We start from the raw sequence: 20,938 nt of genomic DNA, 5'->3' as shown, positions 1-20,938 counted from the left end.
ATACAATTTTCAAAAAAATACTAGAAAAATAATATTAAGCTTAAACCCTACTATTTGTAGTATACTGAAAAACAACGTTTTTACTTCTTAAAAAACCAGGTGGATGGGGCTGGAGAGATGGCTCAATGGTTAAGAGCACTGGATGATCTTCCAGAGGTCCTGAGTTCAATTCCCAGCAACCACATGGTGGCTCACAACTATCTGTAATGAAATCTGATGCCCTCTTCATGTATACATAATAAATAAATAAATCTTTCAAAAAAAAAAAACCAGGTGGAAACCATAACATTTTAAAATGACTTAAATTTCTAACGCGTCCTGATCGGACATGGGCTGGGTGCCTTAACTACAACCTCCACCACATCCTCAAACTGAGGACCAGAATCCAAGGCCTGTAAGTGGCCTCAGTGATGGAGGCTCTGTCACCTCCCTTGGCATATTAAATGAGGTTTACAAAACCAGCCAGGCTCAGCAGGACAAACGCTACGCGTGATTTTACCCTTAGATGTGGAATCGAAAACTGCGCAACTCCTGGAAGCTGAGAATCCAACACAGGTTATTTGGTGAAGGGAAGGGGGAGGGTGGTACTGGGTGGGCTGGGTGTGTGGGGGGGGGGAAGGCTGGCCAAAGAGCACAAACCTTCATTCCTAGTGTGAACATACCCAGATGTCTACTGTACAGGTGGGCATTGAAGGGGGTTATCCATTCACTCGACTGTGGTCGACAATATACATGAACAGCAAGACACCACATGGTACCCTTTGAATATATATAATCTCTATTTGTCATCTGACTGTTTTTTAAAAATGTTTTGTGTATGAGTGTTTTGCCTGTGTGTGTGTGTGTGTGTGTGTGTGTGTGTGTGTGTGTGTGTGTGTGTATGCCAGCCACATGCATGCCTGGTTACCACAGAGGTCAGAAGAGGATATTAGAGCCCCTGAAACTGGAGTTACAGATGGTTGTGAGCTGCTATGTGGGCCCTGGGAACTGAACCCAGGTCTCCTGGAAGAGCAGCGTGGACTCTCAGGTGCTGAGCCATATCTCCAGCTCCCATCAACTGAACACTTCGAAGAATGACTCAAAACTGTAGGTGAACCCACAATAGCCAAAGAAGTCACCAAGATTTTATCCTCAGCTCCCTTTTCTTGCAAAGAAAATTTCCACTCTATGTAATCTTATGGGAAAACAAAAATAATTCTTGAGGACATTGACTAAATTTTATTCATTTTCCCCAATTAAAATAAATTCACTCTACCAGGCTTAAGTAGATCATCAATGCTCCATATACATTTGTTGAAAGAATTTTTAAAATGGTAAATAAAAGAATTCACATTGCAGAGGTTGGAGAGACGGTTCAACAGTTAATGGCTGGTCATAAAAGCATGGTGGCTGAAGTTTGGATTTCTGGATCCCATGAAAAATGCTGGGTGAGCCTGGCAACCCGCTTGTAATTGTAATTCCAGTCTCTGAAAGCAAAGACTCCCCGGGGCAAGCTGGCTAGGGAGGCTAGTCACATTAGGGAACTCTGAGAGCCGACCTCAGTGAACACAGTGGAAGGCTGATGGTGAATGATTCATTCTACACACACACACACACACACACACACACACACACACACACACACAGGCATGAAAATGGGGGGAAAAGAACTCATACTGTAAAAAAAAAAAAACTAGGTAAATCTGTGTTTAAGGAGAAAATCCTCATTCTTCACTTATTCCCTAGTAGTCAGGAAATTTAACAAACTGGAAGTGAAATAATAGAATCTAAAACGCTGTCATTTATCAAGAAATAAAACCAATGAACCTTCAAAGTAGAGAATGAGACCAATTAAAAAAAGAGACACATATATTGAGAACAATTTGTGTTATCATCAACAGTTGGGAACAGAATCCCGGGGCTTCTAGCAAAGTCAATGAGTTTGGATTGAAAGTTAATAAACACAGAAATGAATAAATCAATGTCTATGGGCTTTATTAAAATGCTGTTCCCTTCAGTGAGGAGATGCAGGTTTTCTTGAATTTGTATATGTATTTGGCTTGCAAAATCACTTTTCTAGTATCAGCTAATATAATATATATGTAATTTCCATGTAACACTATTATATTGTTATTAAGATAAGAAACCTGTTTCCTTAATGTGTGACTTCATTTCAACCAACTGAATATTCTGACAAGGATACTGCTCTTCTGGGTTTGTTTTTTTTTTTTAAAATATATTACAAAAAAATGAAAGAAATCAGAATTGCATGGCAACCACCAATATGCACGTTTCATTTGTATGTATCCATGAAAAGGTAAAATTTCAATAACTTTCAGCAGTTTTGTCAAACACAATACATTGTACCCCATAAATATGTGCAATTATTTTTTCAATTAAGAATTAAATCAACTCAAAGTAAAACAAAGCTGGAGCTGGGGAGATGGCTTAGTGGTTAAGAGCAATACTGTTCTTACAGAGGACCCAAGCTCAGTTCCCACACTCACATGCTGGCTGCTCACAACCACCGTTAACTCCAATTCCAAGGGATCTGACGCCCTCTTCTGGCCTTTGCGAGCATCTGCACGTGCACAGACCCACACACAAACATGCACATAATTAAAATATGTTTTAAAAAGGAAAGTAATTAGCTACCACTTTGGAAAAGAACAGACATGAAATAAGTGTTTGGTGTCTAGAAGCCATCACCTAGAGAAAACAGCTCGTCCGGAAATGCTGGTTTCCAGTATACAAGACATCACCACCCCAAGGAGACGGCTCCACCGCTGTGCTGAGGCTAAGCTGCCACCGCTGTTCTTTCTCTTCTACAGAGCACTCACCTTGAAAGCAGTACCCGATTTAATGAAGTTCTTTTCGAGTACATTATCCAGAGCGGGGTCCAGCTCCTCTCGAATGTCCTCGATGAGAAGTGGGCGACCCAAGGAGAGGGAGTCCTCCAAGTGTGTGCGGAAATACTTATGGTTCAGAGACGTCACCTGCAGAGAAAAGGCTCCTTAGTCTTCTAAACATTGCCCACCACGTCCCAGTTGCTAAGTGGGAAGCAAGCCCTCTGTCAGGTGACCGACCGGGAACGGAAAGGGCGATGTCAGTGAGCGAAATCAAAACAACAAGCAAACGTTAATTCTCCAAATGTGGAGAGTCCCGACTGGTGAGGCAAGGATGCAGGGTCTCTGATCCAGAAGAAAAGGGGGCACTCTCAGATGGACTGCCAGAGCTCCTGGCAGATGGAGGCTCCCGAGCACTCATCTTATTAAAATCGTATAACTAGAATCACTCACAAACAGCAGGGAAGGTGTCATGAGTATGTATGATATTCATTTATCCTCCCTGGGTTTCTCTGAAACAGATAAGTAACAAATAATAAATAAATCTAAGAATGTCAGGGGGTGGAGAGATGCCTCAGGGGTTAAGAGAGCTTGCTGCTCTTCTAGAGGACCCGGGTTCAGTTCCCAGCACACATTGCACAGTTCACAACTGCTTATATAACTCCAGCTCCAGGGATCTGAGGCTCTTTTTGGCCCCTGCAGGTACTCCACTCACATGCACATATCCATATGGGACACACAGATGTAACATAACAAAACGAAAATAAGTCTTTAAAAGATAATGTCAGAAGTGATATACGGAGAATCCAAGGGTCTATCCCAGAACTCAGAAGACAATCGGTCTCTATTTCAGTGTTAACTCTCTTCTTGGTTGTAGGCTTCTTGTAAAAACTCTTTATGGGGTTAGAGGTGACCCCCCACCCTTCTTAGTTTACTGGCAGCTTTATCATGAATGGGGATTGGATGTTGCCGAGCACTCTCCCGACATTTATCAAGATGGTCACGTGATCTCCCCAGTAGTGATGGCACACTTTGATGAATTCATTTACATTCAATAAATATTGGAATTGCTACACTGTGTAAGAGCTGTGCCGAAAACATAAACATGGAGAAAAGCATAAACATGACCAGCAAGAAGTTTATGGTTCAGCAGAAATAAAAGAGAGAAATGTGCAAAGAGCAGTAATTCAAGTCAGACTCAGAGTCCAGAACAGAACTGCAAGCAAAACACACACAGGCCTCGGGGCAGGCTACGTTCAGCTGGGGACACAGAGAAGTCTTGAGGAAGCAAGCATCTGATACAGGCTTTGAAGGAATACTGATGAAGACTGAGATGGAAGTGGAGAGGCCAGCAGTGTAGAAAAAATACTCTGATCAGTAAAAATAATATAAGCAAAATTACAAAAAGTCAGACCACATCTCAATACATATACATATATATGTACTGAGGCCAAGGAGATGGCTCAGGTTACTGCCAAGCCTGATGACCTGAGTTCTCTCTCTGGAACCCACACGGTGGAGGGAGAGACTAAGTCTTGCATGTTGTCTTCTGCCCTCCATATGTACACTGTGGCACACATAGATACACACAGACACACACAGACACACACACACACACACACAAGTAATGCGCTTTAAAAATGCATGGTGCATAAGGAATTCTGGGAACAGGATCTAGGAAACACTGAACAGTCCATATCGCTAGCTGACCAATAGTAACATGATCCCAAAGGAGCCAGGAAAGTTGTAATCCTAGCCTTGTCTAACCCATTTAAAATTAACACCATATTAGGCTCTATAGGCAATGCTGGGCATGGGTGCATTGTACGGTGCCAGTACCTGGGTTACCCCTGCAGAAATCAACTGAGGGGACACTATGTCTGCGGCCTTCCTATTAGACCAAAAGCAAAGTCCAGAACAAAAGCCACATTCTCCACTGGCCACAGTAATGATGCCAGGAAGCAAAGAGAAATAGGGAGAGTGAGATCAAGGATGGAAAGAGAGGGGAGAGGTAGAGGCAGGGGGATCAGGAGTTCAAAGTCATCCTTGATCGCATAGTAAGTAAGACTGAGGGCCAGCATGGGATCCGAGAGACCCTGACCCTAAAAACAAGTGAGCAAATAAACAAAAAGGATACAAAAGAAACGGCATCGTCAGAGCCGTTGCCCCAAATGCTGATGCACAAGAGGACAAAAGAGCAAATGCTGGCCAGAAAAGTGACATTAGAGTTTACATCTAGAATGGTCTCAAAGTGTTCTTAAAGACTTGATTCCATCTTGGAGCTGCCGGAAGATGTAGGAAAGAAACAGTAAGAGGCAGAGTATAGAGCGATTAGCTTATGTCACCAGGCCATGCCTTTACAGGCCACAGAAACACCACAGCCCTTGTCTCTTTCTCCTCTTCTGCATTCTGGCCACGGTGACTAGGACGGTCACACACCGCCGCCATGATGTGCTGCTGCCTCACCCTCAAAGCGACTGAACTGACCAGTAACGGACCCAATGCTTCCAAACTGCGAGTCCCAACGAACCCTTTCTCATTATAAACTGGCTTATCTCAAGTAGCCACTACAGCGACAGCAAGCCATGACAAGCTCACGAGTGGCAGAGTCTGCCGAGACGTGGAGAGGACGTGACGGTTCAGGCACACGCTGGATCAGACGGACCTGCAAGTCGTTTTCTTTTTCCTTTGATTTAATCCACGTTTTCCCCTGGGTCTGCGGATCGATGAGGAGAGGGTATCTGGTGGCCTTTGTCACAATGATGCCATTCTGAATCGATAAGTCGTCTCCGGGTAATCCCTGCAGGCCCCACTCGCCAATCTGAAGAAGAGGAAATGGGGATGTGTCCATTCAAAGAGCAGGAACGTGCTCATTAGTAAGTTGAGCGCTTATAATGGAAATAATTTGAACGTGTTTCCTCCTCGGGACTGTGCAAACGGTAACGGGGAGTGGGGAGGGGAGGGACCCAAACCAACCTGCAAATGTGGACCAAGTGATGCCAAGTTGTTTAGAAAGCAAACTGAAATATGTATCTTCTATGTTTTTATTTGCGTATTTGTACATGTGGGGGATAGTTTTGTACATGTGAGTACACAGCTTGCAGAGGTCAGAAGAGGGAGTTTATTTCCCCTGGACCTGGAGTTACAAAGACTGTGAGCCTCCTGACATGGGTGCTGAGACCCAATCTTGGGTCCCCAGTCTAATGGATAAAGCTAGGTTTGTCCTCTTAGGCTGTCCACTGTTTTTTCTACTTCCAGAGGAGATTATGAAAGTAAGCCAATGTCAGAGAAGAAGGCAGCCCCCAGGCCCCAGCGCTTCTTCTCTCCTGGGCCTTTGGTTCTGCCCACAAGGCTATGGGAGGTAACTGCACAGTTGGCAGTTCAGCAATGTAAGTATGACTATTTCCTTCCCCAAATTTAGATGGGATTACATCATGGTCAATAAAATCTCTAGAGATCTGGTAAACCAACCAGTGTCCACCTTTGCTAAATGACCCCCTAGGACCTCCCCCCAAGACCCAGATTAATGAGGACTACCTGGCCCCGCCTTGCCTCAGAGTGCCCAGTGTATCTCCTGTACATAATCTACTCCCTGTAAGGGTGAGTCTAACATTGTTTGAACTAAAATCTACTCTTCAGCCTTTAAATACAGAACACGGGAAACTCAAAGCATTGCCTCCCCCCAGGAAGCAGCCACTGGTGCCTATTTGCAAAGCCGAAATGCAAGTTGATTTGAATACAAATTGCCTGGAAAGTACTTAGGACCACAGGAACTTGGCAGGTTGTGTTGGAAAACTGACGTTGGCATTAAAATCCCAGCAAGTCGGGCATGCCCTTAGCCATGGGTACCAGAGCATGTTAGGGTGTCAGCTATCCGCCATGGCTACTCTCGAGTGCCGGTCTACTGGGTTTGTGATCACCTAGGAGACACACTTCTGGGCTCCCTGTGAAGGCCTCTGAGAGGTTCCACTGAGGAGGGAAGACCCAGTGGGAACATGAGTGACATCATTCATCCAATGGATTGGGGGTGGGTCCCCCACCCCCCCGCCCCGCTGCCACTGAACAAAAAGGAGAAAGTAAGCTTTGCACTAGCCTCCCCCCCCCCCCCCCCCCCGCTGCTTCCTGACCATGTGACCAGCCGCCTCACACTCCCGCCACCATGGTGTCCCCTGTCATGACGGACTGTACCCTCCAACTGTAAGCCGAAATAGACCCTTCCTCCTTTCCTTGTTTTTCTTAGGTTATTTTTTCACAGCAATGAGGAACTGATACACTATAATATATAATATATATTATATACATAATACCTTATATATATATATATTATATTCACATACATAATACGCTTTAATACCTAGGCAGTGACTGCCTTTGCCTCAAACCTCTGAAAGAGAGCCTAACCGAGTTAACATTTTAAATAATGGAAAGTCATTTAAGCCATCTTAAGTAGTGGAAATAAAGTTTTTCAATTACAGGAAACTAAAACAGACCTTCTTTGACTTTCTGTTGACGGTGAGAATTAAAACCAGGCTGACATTCTAACATTACGAAGAAAAGCCAAACTTACCGTGGGAGGGTCCACCAGCATGGCGATGAGATTCAGGTTTTCGGTGAAGGGGATTTTCCGCGATTTCATCTCTAACTCCCACTGGTCCTTCAGCAAGTAGTTCCTGAAGATCTGATTGAAAGGCCCCAGGTAGGAGAGGAAGCCCGTGCAGAGCAGAACATCACCTACGAGCCTGTGAAGGAGACAAGGCAGCTGCAGAAGCCCGCTCCTCAGAGTAAGTCCCCGGAAGGAGCCACGGTGCAGACTGGCTTTGCCACAGGGTATGTGGCACGGGCTTTCTTTGCCCCTGACATGGAAGGACTGTAGGAGGGGGTCACACTTGGGTGGGTCAGGGAGACACAAGCAGGCTCTTTCCTGAAGCGTGGACCATGCCTTCTTCCAATTGCACAGTCTGTTCACAGTCTGTCTTAGACAAATACTTTGTGTATACGTGTATACATTCATGTGTGCAGGAACCTGTGTGTATGTGTGTATGTGTGTACGTGCATATATATGTGCGTGCACACGCAAGCAAGTACACATGTACATAGGCCAGAGGTCGACGTCAGATGTCATTGCTTAGGTGCCAACCCCTACACACACCTTGTTTTTTGAGACAGGGTTTTTTTTTTTTTTTTGGCTTGGGGCTGTCTAGGTGACCTGTGAGTCCCAGGGATCCACTTGTCTCTTCCCTCTCCTAGTTCTAGGATTCCAGATGTGCACCACACCATACTGGCCTTTCCACATCTTTGCAAGGCAAGCCCTTCTCCCCTGACCAGTGCACCCATTCAAAATCCTTAAGCCCAGGAAACCAGAGGAGTGTCGGGCGGTCCTGGTGAGCTCAAACATCATGAGGTGTGCCTCCTGCTAGGAACTCACACCGCAGAGCTGCGTGGAAGGGCCTTTGCTTTCTACTTCAAAGGTGTTTGCAGCCCTTGGGGGATTCAGAGAAGTGTGGATAGTGTAGATTTTAGGTCTCAATATCACAGAGAGGTGTCAGGGGAGTGATGGCTAAGAAGGAAGCCCACAAAGACTAAAACTCAACTCCTACCTATTAATCTGAGCTCTGAACTCTTTGCTTTGCTGGGTCCACCGGACTTTTTCTCCACTCAGCCCATCAATGAGTGTGGAGGCCGCCTGCATCTTCTTCCTACACATGTCCGCATCGTTGAGTAGATCCTGCACTTGGAAATGAGAAAGGGCTCAGACAACACTTGAGCAGGGGTATGTCTTGTTCACACATAAAACTACATGGAGGAACTTCTCAGTTTGCAAAATAAATGTAGTTAGAAAGTAATACAGTGACATATGAATTACAATCTGATCATTCATTCATGAGACAGAGGTTTGTTTTTTTTTAACCTTGTAAAATTTCAAAGACATATGTAAAAAGGGCAGGGGATGTAGCTCAGTTAATAGAATGCTTGCCTATGATCCCAGCACCCCACAGGTCGGGGTCCAGAAGGATCAGAGGTTGAAGACCGTCTTTGGTCAGGCTGAGTGGAGAAAAAGTGGAGTGCATAAAACTCTGTCTTTAAAATTAACAATTAATTACATAAAAATTAAACGAGGAAATTTTATAAAAAGACTCTGAAATTGCATAAATTAAAGTAGTATTTTTATTAAATATTTTCCAGAAAACAATAAAGGTAAAAATGATGCTATTCCTTAATTTTTTGGTCAGTATGTAAAATAATGGGTCTCATTATGCTTGGTGATATTTTGTTTGTGATCTAACAAATAAAGCTTGCTTGAAGATCAGAGCTAAGCCACTAGTTAGCCTTAGAGGCCAGGCAGTGGTTTCACACACCTTTAATCCCAGCACTCAGGAGGTAGAGGCAGACGGATCTCTGTGAATTCAAGGCCACTCTGAGCTACACAAAATTGATCCAGTTTAAAAGAGAAACAGAGCCAGGCAGTGGTGGCACATACCTTTGATCCCAGCCCTTGGGATCTCAAGCCTTTAATCCCAGCACTAGGGAGGTGGAGACAGGAAGCGATATGGCTGGGCAGAGAGAGGAATATAAGGCAGGAGGAGATAGTAGCTCAGCTCCTTTTCAAGCTGAGGATTTGGTAGAGGTAAGAAATCTTTCTAATGGCTGGCTCCTTTACTGATTTTTCAGCACTTACCCCGATACTTGGCTCCAGGTTTTTATTGTTAAGAGCAATCCAGATTCGTGCTACCATTATGACATTTCCATACATGCGTATAATTGTATTCTGCTCATATCCATTCCCCTGTGGTTATCCCTCCCCTTTTGATGGTTCTGTTCCTCCCTTAACCCCAAGTTTCCCTTCTGCATTTATGTCATTTATAAATAGATGATAGATGATAGATGGATAGATAGGTAGGTAGATAGATAGATAGACAGATAGAAATGGATGGATAAAGAGATATTCAGATAGACATAGATGCGTATTTGTGTGGATAGATAGATACAGATAGATGATTGATTGATAGATAGATAGATAGATAGATAGAGATAAACAGATGATATATATATATATATATATATATATATATATATATATATATATATATATATAAATAGATAGATACACAGAAAGATACATAGGTAGGTAGGTAGATAGACAGACAGACAGATAGATGAATAGATATAATAGATATGAGTGGATAGATAGAGAGAGATGGATGTAAGATCGGGTAGCAGGAGATACACAGATAGGTTCCACATATGAAAGGAAAGATGCTATGTGAAAAACGAAAATACCTGAGATAAGTGTGTGCCCTGATTTAAACGTTATCCCATGTACACACGTAGTGAAACATCACATGGTACCCATCAAGCATGTCCGCATTTTTATGTATAAGCTTAAAAACTGCCCTTAGTTGAAATGCAAATGATGCTCCCTCTGTAGAGCCTCAGTTCACCCCTCTGGTCACTCACCATTTTCTCGTTCATCGCAGCGTCGAATTTGGCCTGCACCTTATCCAGCTCAGCCTGCTTCTCGTCCAGCAGGGCCTGGGCCTTCCCCAGCTCTGCGTTGGCCACAGCCAGGCGGCCTTCCTGCTTGGCCAGGTTTGCCTTAGGAAGAAGGGCAAGTGGTCCACACAGAGTCACACAAACTCCATGAAACATTCATGACTTTAGTTTGTAAAATACCACATAAATCACAGAATTTCTGCAGTGGATGCTACTTCTGAGGTCATCTGTTTCAGTGTTTGCAACTGGGGAGGCAGGCTGTCTTGGGGATATTTTATTCATTTTTTTCCCTTTTAATTATTAATGTTCACTATGGAAAACACAGAAAATGCAACAATGCAAAGGAATAAAAAAACCTTGATTTTTCTTAGATATAAGTATTGTGTTAAGAAGGTACTAAAGGACATTTTTATTCTTTTCCCTTAGTAGACCCTAATCCTCGCCCCACATCCCTAAAATACTTTTAAATAAAAAAATCATTATGTGTTTGGGTGTTTTGCCTACATGCATGTCTGAGAAGAGGGCACTGGAGCCCTTGGAACTGAGGTTGTGAGCCATCATGTAGGTGCTGAGAATCAAACCCAGGTCCTCTGAAATAGTATCCAGCACTCTTAACAGCTGAGCCACCTACCCTTAAAATGTTCTTTCAGTCAGGCAATGGTGGCGCATGCCTTTTAATCCCAGCACTCGGGAGGGAGAGCCAGGCAGATCTCTGTGAGTTCAAGGCCAGTCTGGTCTACAGAGCGAGATCAAGGACGGGCACCAAAACTACACAGAGAAACCCTGTCTCAGAAAAAAAAAATGCTTTTTCAACTGATGATACGATTTTATGATGTTATACCATTTGAATGCATTTTAATTTATTAATATTCCCCTACATTTATACATATTCTTCCTCTCTCTGGTTTTTAATTCTTAAAAATGATACAAGGATAAATATTACTGCAGTAGTTTTGGGCTTTTTTTTCCCCCAAATCCTACAACATGGTAATTATCTGTTTCTTGTAGCTTTAAAATAATTAATCATTAATATATAGCCAGAGCTCTCTGGGGTAGAAGTTCTTTGATAAACATCTCATTTTGTTTCTTGTTTACTTGTTTGCTTATTTATTTAGGCAGGTTCTTATTATATAGACCACGTGAAGCTGGTTCTGACCCCTAGATCTGTCAAGACCCAATGGCATGTGCCACAGTCTCAAGCCACCAGGGTGTTTTTGTTGGTTCCCACTTAAGATACAAATGGATTTTCATGCCTTTTTATGTTTTATTTAATTCAACACTATCTTATTTCTTTCATGAAGCATTATAATTGGATCTTCACTATGGATCATATTTTTTATTAATTAAAAAAAAAACCTTTGTTCTTATGAGCCTTTACTCTGAATTCTAAATTTCTAGTAAGTTTTCATTTGGTATCTTCATTTGGGGCATATTTGCTGTTTTCTCATCATTTCCCTCTATTAAAACTTTATTTTCTATTTCATTCAGAATTTAAGCTTAAATTCTGTCGAGCTTAAAGAGGCAGTCATGTCTTAAAAGTCTTCTAGTGAAGAAAGGCAACGTCATGCTTGCACACCCATTTTCTAGCCACAGAACAATTACAACTCTTTCAGCTTAGTGGGGGTGCAGGGGTCGAGTTTGAGCCCTGGGGGTATGGTGGGATATTTTATGCATCATTGAATCCCTGAGGGTGATTTTTGTCCCCTCAGACACGGAAGACGCCCTGACTGGGTGCAAACAGCATGTGTGTGGATGTATATATGTTGGGGGTGGCTCCTGTCCAATGCTTTGACTGCATCCCTGAGAATGTCCGTTTCCTCCTAGTGAAGAGAAGCACTGCTGGTGTTGAGTTTGGACCACAACAACTTCCCTCTTAACCCCGTGTGTGTGTGTGTGTGTGTGTGTGTGTGTGTGTGTGTGTGTGTGTGTGAATATGTGTAGGTGAGGCAAGAGATCACCTCAGGTGTTATTCTTCGGGGGTCATCCATCTTGTCTTTTGAAATCTGGTTTCTCACTCCTTACTCAGAACTTACCCATTCAGCTACACTGACTGGCCACAGAACCCCAGGAATTACAGCTACCCCACTTTTCCTCACATGTGTTCTAGGGATCGAATTTCAGTCTTTATGCTTGCAAAGCAAGCCCTTACTGGGGGAGCCATCTCCCGATCCCTGACTTTTCTCCTTCCACAAGCAACTCTGGTTATTTATGTTACACTTCACAACGGGTCTTCATGCAGTGTCGGAGATCAGGGTACATTTCCAGGTGCTGATCTGAACTTCCGTAAACTTAGTTTGGAATGCCATGAGCAAACTCAGTCCCCAAACTCTGAACGTTCAAAGACCTGCCAAGTTGGCCTTTATGGCACTTTGATTATTATTCCGAACAAATTAATTTTCTGTTGAAGCGAACAAGTTAGTTTTTGTTGCCTGCATTGCCAAGAAGCATGCACCAGATATTTTTTTAAAAAGGAAAGAAAGAGAGAGAGAGAGAGAGAGAGAGAGAGAGAGAGAGAGAGAGAGAAGGAAGGAAGGAAGGAAGGAAGGAAGGGAGAGAGAGAGAGAGAGAGAGAGAGAGAGAGAGAGAGAGAGAGAGAGAGAAACTTTGAAAGGACATGAAAAAAAAAAACAGGCACAGTGGTGTATGACTTTACTCCCAGTGGGATTAATCCAAGTGGGAAGCACAGGCGGGCAGAGCTCTGGGAGCATCAGGGCAGCATGGTCTACATAGCTAGCACCAGGCCAGCCAGGGAACAAAAAATTTACAAAATTGCAAAACTAAACGACTAAATAAATAATAAAATTAAAACATGGTTACAGAAGCATTTGCCTCTATTGGTCTAAATCACAGTCTGCCTGCTAACAGTAATTCTTACGATTGATTTTACCAAGCACTGATTTACAGGGTGGAGGGAAATTTACCTTCAGAGGCAACACCTCCCTGTTGATGCCATAAAATATTGCCATAGCAAGTGTCCAGGACAGCAAGCCGGCCACATTCCCACAGACTTTTTTGGCACTTTCAAAAGTGTAATCATCCATGTTAAAATAGGGCTGCAGTAATTCAACAGTCTCCTCATTGATGGTGTCCTTGGGGAATTGCTGCAGGCTCCACAGGAACCCTGTAGCACTCATCAGCTGCAAGAGAGCATGGCAATCTCTCAGGCCTCAGAAAAAGAAATCCTGCCTTCCTGCATTGGGATGAACTTCTCAACTGTGGTAGTTTGAATGAAAATGGCTCATATATTTGAGCACTCGGTCCCTGGTCGATGGAACTGTTTGGAAAGGATTAGGAGGTGTGGCCTTATCGAAGAGGTGTGTCACTGGGGGCAGGCTTTGAGGTTTTAAAGGCCCACATCATTCTCAATCGGTCTCTGCCTGGTGGCTGTATCTCAAGATGTGAGCGCTCAGCGACTGCTCCAGTGCCATTCCTGCCTGCCTGCCGCCATGCTCCCCACCATGAGGATCTGAAACTGTAAGCTCCAAATAAACCCTTTCTTCTATATAAGCTGCCATGGTCATGGTGTCTTATCACAGAAACAGAAAAGTAAGTCATCAACTGATTTTTTTTCCAAAGAGGTAAGCATCAACTGACTCTAAACATACCAACCAACTAACCTATTCTACTGGCAATAGCCAGCCTAAACCAGTAGACTGATCTTTTTTTTTCTAATTTCATAGTAAGACAGAGAGAGAAAGAGAGGAAAATCCACATTCCTGTGCAGTAAATGTGTCTAAATACCACCAACTTTAAAGACCACCTTCTGGATATGGGGCTGTACTGACACCAAGCTGGTTAATATGCCACTGGTTCTCGGCATATTTCATTTTTTTAAAGGGCTTTGAACCTCAAAATATCTCTGTGTACATTTTGAGTGATATAGTGTTGTAAGTTGGAATCTTGAATACTCCTCAAAGACCCATATGTTAGGAGGCTGGAGAGATGGCTCCAGGGGTAAGAACACCTGTTATTCTTGCAGAGAACCTGGGTTCTGTTTCTAGTACCCACATGGTGACTCACAACCTCCATAACTCCAAAGTGTCTGACCCCCTCTTCTGACCTGTGTGGGCACCACGCATGCACATGATGCACAGACATACATGAAGGCAAAACACATAGAAATAAAAAAATATTTTTAAAAAAAAAAGACCCTGTCTTGGTCACTGTCCTATTGCTATGAAGAGACACCATGACCAGGGCAACTCATGAAAGAAAGCATTTAATTGGGGGCTTGATTACAGTTTCAGAGGGCTATCAGCATGACAGGAAGCATGGCGGCAGGCAGGCGCGGTGCTAGAGAAGTAGTTGAGAGCAACATCCTGATCCACAGGCAGCCAGAGAAAGAGTCTGGGCCTGGCACGGACATTTGAAACCCCAACCAATCTCCAGTGACACACCTCCTCCAACAAGGCCACACCTCCTAATCCTTCTAAACAGTTCCACTCCCTGGTGATGAAGCATTCAAATAGACAGGCCTATGGGTGTCATTCTTACTCAAACCGCCACAGACCCATATCCAGAAGGCTTTGTCCCATAATGATGGTGCTATTAGGAGATGGTAGAACCTTTAGTGGGAGGAGCTAGTAAGAGGAAGTTAGATGGTGGAGTTACGGCTCTGGAAGGTGTACTAGTTACTGTCTATTTCTGTGACAAAATGCATGATGAAGGCATCTTAAGGACAGAAACGGTTTGTCATGGTTCATAGTTTGCAGGGTGTGGTACAGTTGATCTGTCATTGAAGAGGAAGGCATGGCAGCCATGGGCTCCATGGTGTCAGGAGTGTGCAGTTGGGACACCTCAGATTCTTGCATCTTGGCGGAACAGAAAGCACAGAGCACTTGGGAAGTGGGACCAGCCTCAAGGCCCACCTCCAGTGCCCCTACCTCCTCTAGCAAGGCTCCACTTCCTAAAGTCTACATGACTTTTCAAGACAGAGCTACCAGTTTGGCACCAAGTATTCAAATGTATCGGCCTGTGGAGCACATTTCACATTCAAGAAACAAAGGATATTAGAACTCCAGCCCTTCCCATTCCAACCACCAGAAAGTGATACCAGAACCCCAACCCCTCCTCTTCTTCCTTTTACTTCCTGCTTCAGTTAAGTAGTTTCCTCTGCCATGTACTTCAACCATAAACCTTTCCTTTTTATAAAGTGATTATCACAGGTTTTGTATGACAGTGATGGAGAAAATACTGAATAACGTGAAGTTGAAGATTCACTCTTGAATACATGGCAGCTGGTTGCAATGTGCCATCCTGTCTGGCTGATTCTTCATGTCCTGGGACATCTGATGCACCTCACGAGACTTCCAAAGGCTTTTCTTACCTTTAGTGACTCTCCCCACGAGGGCTTGCAGCAAGGCTTTTCCGGGTCCATGGTAACAGGGTCGATTTTCTTTTGGAATAGTAACAGCACACAGTCCATGATTCTCATAATCAGATGAGGTGGTTTGGCGAGCTTCCTGACCGTGGCAATGTCATTTGGTTTGATGGTCTGCAGCGGGGAACAGGAACAAATTTTTTTCCTGAGTGGTATTAACAGACTTATATATGGAAACCTAATACTTCTAAACAATTAAAGCAGAAAACAATCAAAACATATTTCATCTTCCAGTTCCTAACATTATCTCCTCAAGGGATCAAATTCTAAGGTTTCTGCATAATGGCTCCTTCATGGTTAGGTTCAGGTTTCTGTTTATCGGCCTTTATTCCTGCTCTGCTGCCCCTCACATTGATTGACTTCCAGGATCAATCACTCACTGCCCACTGCCCAGACCTCCGCTAACATAATTGGTATGCAGCATTTAGACAGCTTACATCCTAGCAATGGGGAGGATCTCAGGGGCTTGTTGGCCAGCTAATCTAACCGGATCAGCCCCAGGTTCAGTGAGAGACCCTGCCGCAAAAAATAAGGTGGAGAGTGACAGAGTAAGACATGTGATGTCAAATTCTGCTCTCCAAACATACCTATGCACACATATGTATGTACACTACAAATATGTACATATGCACACAACACACACGATGAAGATGAAGAAAAAATACTTTTAAAGAGAAAGCAGACAAAGCCCTGAATAACAGAAATCTTCCTTTTAGTTTTCATTTTTAGGGCTGTCCTGTCTCTGGAAGGGGGTGAAACTCCATGAAAACAAGAAAAATTATTACAGTAGAAGGCTTATGAAAATACACGTAGGAGCTGTGAGCTGTATTTACATGAAGACATTGCCTGATGTGGTGGTTTGAATGAAAATGGTCCCCATACGCTCACATGCTTGAATACTTGGTCCCCAGTTGGTCTGAACAGTTTGGGAAGGATTCGTTGGAGGAGGTACGTTCTTGGGGTCAGGCTTTGAAGTTTCAAAAGACTCAGAGCATTCCCGATGTGCTCTCTGCTTCCTGTTTGTGGACTGGTGTGGTAGATCTCAGCCGCTGCCACAGCTGCCTGCCACGGACTCTAGCCCTCTGGGACTACAAACCCAATTTAAACTTATAAAATACAAACTCTTTCTTTTATAAGTTGCCTCAGTCATGGTGTTTCAACACAGCAACAGAAAAGTAACTAATACACCTGACCTCCAAGATAAGGAAGACAAGGAGAGCAAGATCAATAAAACATCTTCAGATTCATCCAGTTCCGTGGCTGCTCTTTCATATTACATTACATTTCATTACATGGCCCATAAAGGGTGTGGAGGGTGTGACCTAGACATGGAACTAAAGGATTACTATGTATTTATTCATCCGTTTAACAGCTACAGGCATTCTCCTACAGAAAGCAAAGCGGGCAAACACAAACAGCCTTGCCTTCACAATCTACCAAAGAAGGCAGAGAAAACACAACTCCTTTAAAGGAGGATCTGTCATGACAGAAGCATAGAGCGATCGCAAAACAAAGAAGAACCCAGAAGAACTGGAAACCTCTGGAGGAGTGAATTGGACCCAGTTTCAAAGGATGGTTGTGACTGGGCAATGAAGGTTAGGAAAAGCAGTCCTGGCAGACGGTAGAAGACATTTAGGTACATCCAAAGGTAAGAGGTCACAATTCTTCTAGAACCCTACAGGTGCTTCTGTGTGGGTGGGTCATACTGTATGTCGGGACAAAATAGCGAGGGCAAAGTTCAAAACATAGAAGTCAGGTTGTTAGTGACAACAGAAGCAGGTAGACTAGTAGATTGTAGATAGATAGATAGATAGATAGATAGATAGATAGATAGATAGATAGACAGATAGATAGAATAAATAGGTATAAATAATAAACAGATACTAGAGAAATAATAGACAGACAGTGCTGTGGAAAATCCTTTTGTACACTGTGATTGAAGACTTGTCACTATGATTGGTTTAATAAACAAACTGACTGGCCAATAGCTGAACAGGATAAAGTTAGGTGGGAAAGCCAAGCTGAGAATGATGGGATGAAGAAGGGCAGAGTGAGAGGAGTTACCAGACAGACAGAGAATGAGCCAGACACACAAAATGGGATAGAGGTAAAGACCATGAGCCTCGGGGTAGTACATGGATTAATAGAAATGGGTTAAGTTGTAAGAGCTAGTTAGTAATAAGCCTGAGCTATTGGCTGAACATTTATAATTCATATTGAGCCTCTGAGTCGGTTACTTGGGACCAGGAGGTTGGGACAGGAAAGGTCCCGACTACAAGACAGACTGAACACTATCAATGTTGTATTATTTCTAATACCTACATGAAACTTCAAGAATCTATGAAGGATTATCATGCCTGTGGAGGCCTATAAAACTAAGTACACTGACTCCAGATTATGTGAATAAACTTGGTGGTCATGAGAAGGAAAGGCCAACCTCCTGCCTCCAGAGCCATGCCCCTGTTGTATGCACTGTGGTACACACATACAGTTTAAGTTGCTTGGTAGGCTGAGGCAGGAGGATGGCTGGAGGCCATCTTGTAACTGTATCCTTAGAGAAGTGAGAGCCACCAGAGGGTCTTAAAGAGGGGAGTGTCTAGGACAAGGCTGTCTCTGTAATCTGAATCCATCCACGCTCTTAGGAGACATGTTCACCTTGAGGGTCCCCAGCCCCATGTGTCCTAGCACAGCTCTGAGTGCAGCCCAACAAATCTGTAGATGACAGTGTCATGTCTCAATGTCAAAAGATTGGCCATCCCCAGGGTTAAGCCACTGTTCGCCGGCTCTGTTTCCCGGTTCCCAGAGAAGGCTGGCTCAGGAAGGGGAGCAACAGCACACACTAAAGCCTGCCGCCGAGGAAACAGAGCCATCGGAGACACATGTCTCCAGGTGAGGTTATTAACAGAGCTAAGAACTCCTCCACTCTGCTGCCTGATTACAGAGCTCCAGGGTTAATTTCACATAGCGAAGCCCAGCATCCTGTAAGATTTGCCCCGGGAGGGAGAAGGGGGTGGTGCTCACGTTCAGGGCGGCCTCTGCTTCTTCCAGGGCAGGTTTGGCTGCCTCCAGCTTGGACTCCGCCTTCACCTTTTCACTGTCGATCTCATCCACAATCTTCTGGGCTTTGTCCTTTACCTCCTGGACTTCATTCTTCACTTTGGCTGAAGCCTGGGCACTCACGGTGACTTCTGCCAGCACCTGGTAAAGAGAGTCCACCAAACCCTTTCAAGTAAAATGTACGGCTGTGTGTCTGTGAGATACTTAGTTAGCAGAGTGTAAAACAAGAAAAATAAGAGCAAAGCTCTCCATCTAAGTCACCTGTATTTTAATGTGTACTGAAAGGTACTTAGAGGGGTTTGGAGAGATGGCTCAGCAGTTAGGAGCACTGACGGCTATTACAGAGGACCTGAATTCAGTTCCAACACAGCCACATCTGGTGGCTCACAATCATCTGTAACTCTAGCTCCAGGAGATCAGACACCCTCTTCTGGCTCCCATGGGTATTGCATGCATGTGAACACACACACACACACACACACACACACACACACACACACACACACACACGTATATACACATGATTAAAAATCAAATCTTTAAAAATAGTTCTTCTGAGTGGTACCTTGCGATACTTCATTTTCTGAGCTATCCTTGATCTTAAGAGTATATATAAACAAATGTAAGATTTCATAAAAATGGTGTTTCCAGTCTATGACCTTCTAGATAATTAAAACAATTCAAGTACAATGGAGTAAAGTAGGAAGCCATGTTGAGTCTCCTATAACAATACTACTAAAAGTAGCTAACGTTTGGTGAGTGCTTAACAATGCTTCCCTAGAGTCCCATCCAATTCAGCAACTGGCCTGGGGGTCCAGGCTCAGGTCGCCACTTTCTAAGCGACTCTCAGATTGTGAGAGCAGTCTGAAAGAGGTGGTTAGCCACAAATGAGCCTAGCACCATGTCCTATCACCATGGGAGGGGGCCTTTGGGTTGTTCTTTTTTTATTCCATAAACCCTCCCTCGCCTTAGCCTTTTCCTTACTCAGTTAAAAAAAATTTATTTATTTCTTTTTTTTTTGATGAGCCTTGCTTGGCTCCTCTAGAAAATTAAAATATGAAAGGACCTTAAAGATGAGATTTACTCTAACTCACAGTTAAGGAGGAAGTCCACAGACAGGTAAGTGAGAGCAAGAGCTTAGGTAGAGAGAGAGAGAAAAGAAGATTCTAGGCCAGGCAGAGGATGTCCCTGGACGGCTGTCTTACCATGCCTCGTCTGTAGGTTTATGTCCTGTTTATTTTAATAAAGTTTTCAAATAAAGATTTTTATAAGTTATTTTAATCAGTTCTGTGAGAATTATATACAGTGTAAAAGTGCTTTTTAAATATGGGGAGATTAGCCGGGCGGTGGTGGCGCACGCCTTTAATCCCAGCACTCGGGAGGTAGAGGCAGGCGGATCTCTGTGAGTTCGAGGCCAGCCTGGTCTACAGAGTGAGATCCAGGAAAGGCACAAAGCTACACAGAGAAACCCTGTCTCGAAAAACCAAAAAAAAAAAAAAAAAAAAAACCAAAAAATAAATAAATATGGGGAGATATTCCTGGTTGGAAGTACATACAAACTTACTTCATCTGCTTTCACAGAAGCCACGGCCAGTTCCTTCTCCTTCACGGCGAGATCCTGTGAGAGTTTCGCGACAGATTCGCTGGCCTCCATCAGCTTGTCCAGACCTTTACAGACACAGACATGGACAGGCCCTCGCTGGTTATGGCACAGCCTCACATCAGGGATGCATTCACTACTGACTATATATAAGCCAGGCACAGTGTCTGACATACATACCAAACACAACATCACGGACAGAAACACGCCTGTCTTTAGAACAAGGCTGATCACTTTTCTTACACGCCCAGTGCTGTAAGATTCGAACTCAGGTCCTCATGCTGGGGCAGCAAGCACGTTACCCGCCAAGCCATCTCCCCAGCCCCGGGTTCGTCTTGTTCCAGTTACGCTTTTTCTGGTCATCAAGCAGCACTCAGGGACTGTGACCCACACCTAACACAGTGAACCCAGGGCTGAAAGAGCCGTTAGCCATGGTTCTAGAGGAAGAAAAGACCTCTGTTCACAGCTACCTAGTTTTGTTTTGTTTTGTTTTGTTTTAACCAGGTCATAGGCCTTTGCTAACATGACCTACTTTTAATAATCAAATTAATATTTGCATTGAACAAACACTCAGGAGCTCAAGGT

General features: G+C 43.8%; 1 protein-coding gene across 1 annotated transcript in view; it reads right to left on the bottom strand.

Moving 5' to 3' along the window:
* Positions 1-20,938, bottom strand: part of Dnah8 (dynein axonemal heavy chain 8) — a 227,096-nt gene that overhangs the window by 81,662 nt on the left and 124,496 nt on the right. The window contains exons 63-71 of the mRNA XM_052744492.1: positions 20,318-20,421; positions 18,718-18,894; positions 15,643-15,810; positions 13,238-13,453; positions 10,281-10,418; positions 8,423-8,550; positions 7,393-7,564; positions 5,491-5,646; positions 2,820-2,975 (exon numbers count right to left, since the gene is read on the bottom strand). Of these exons, the coding sequence (XP_052600452.1) occupies positions 2,820-2,975; positions 5,491-5,646; positions 7,393-7,564; positions 8,423-8,550; positions 10,281-10,418; positions 13,238-13,453; positions 15,643-15,810; positions 18,718-18,894; positions 20,318-20,421 (1,415 nt within the window). The remainder of the gene's footprint in view (positions 1-2,819; positions 2,976-5,490; positions 5,647-7,392; positions 7,565-8,422; positions 8,551-10,280; positions 10,419-13,237; positions 13,454-15,642; positions 15,811-18,717; positions 18,895-20,317; positions 20,422-20,938) is intronic.

This window comes from Peromyscus californicus, unplaced genomic scaffold (assembly GCF_007827085.1).
Source record: "Peromyscus californicus insignis strain IS unplaced genomic scaffold, ASM782708v3 Scaffold_19__1_contigs__length_69161282, whole genome shotgun sequence".
Taxonomy (NCBI): domain Eukaryota; kingdom Metazoa; phylum Chordata; class Mammalia; order Rodentia; family Cricetidae; genus Peromyscus; species Peromyscus californicus.
The sequence above is the reverse complement of the archived record's forward strand: the minus strand, read 5'-3'. Positions and strand labels throughout refer to the sequence as shown.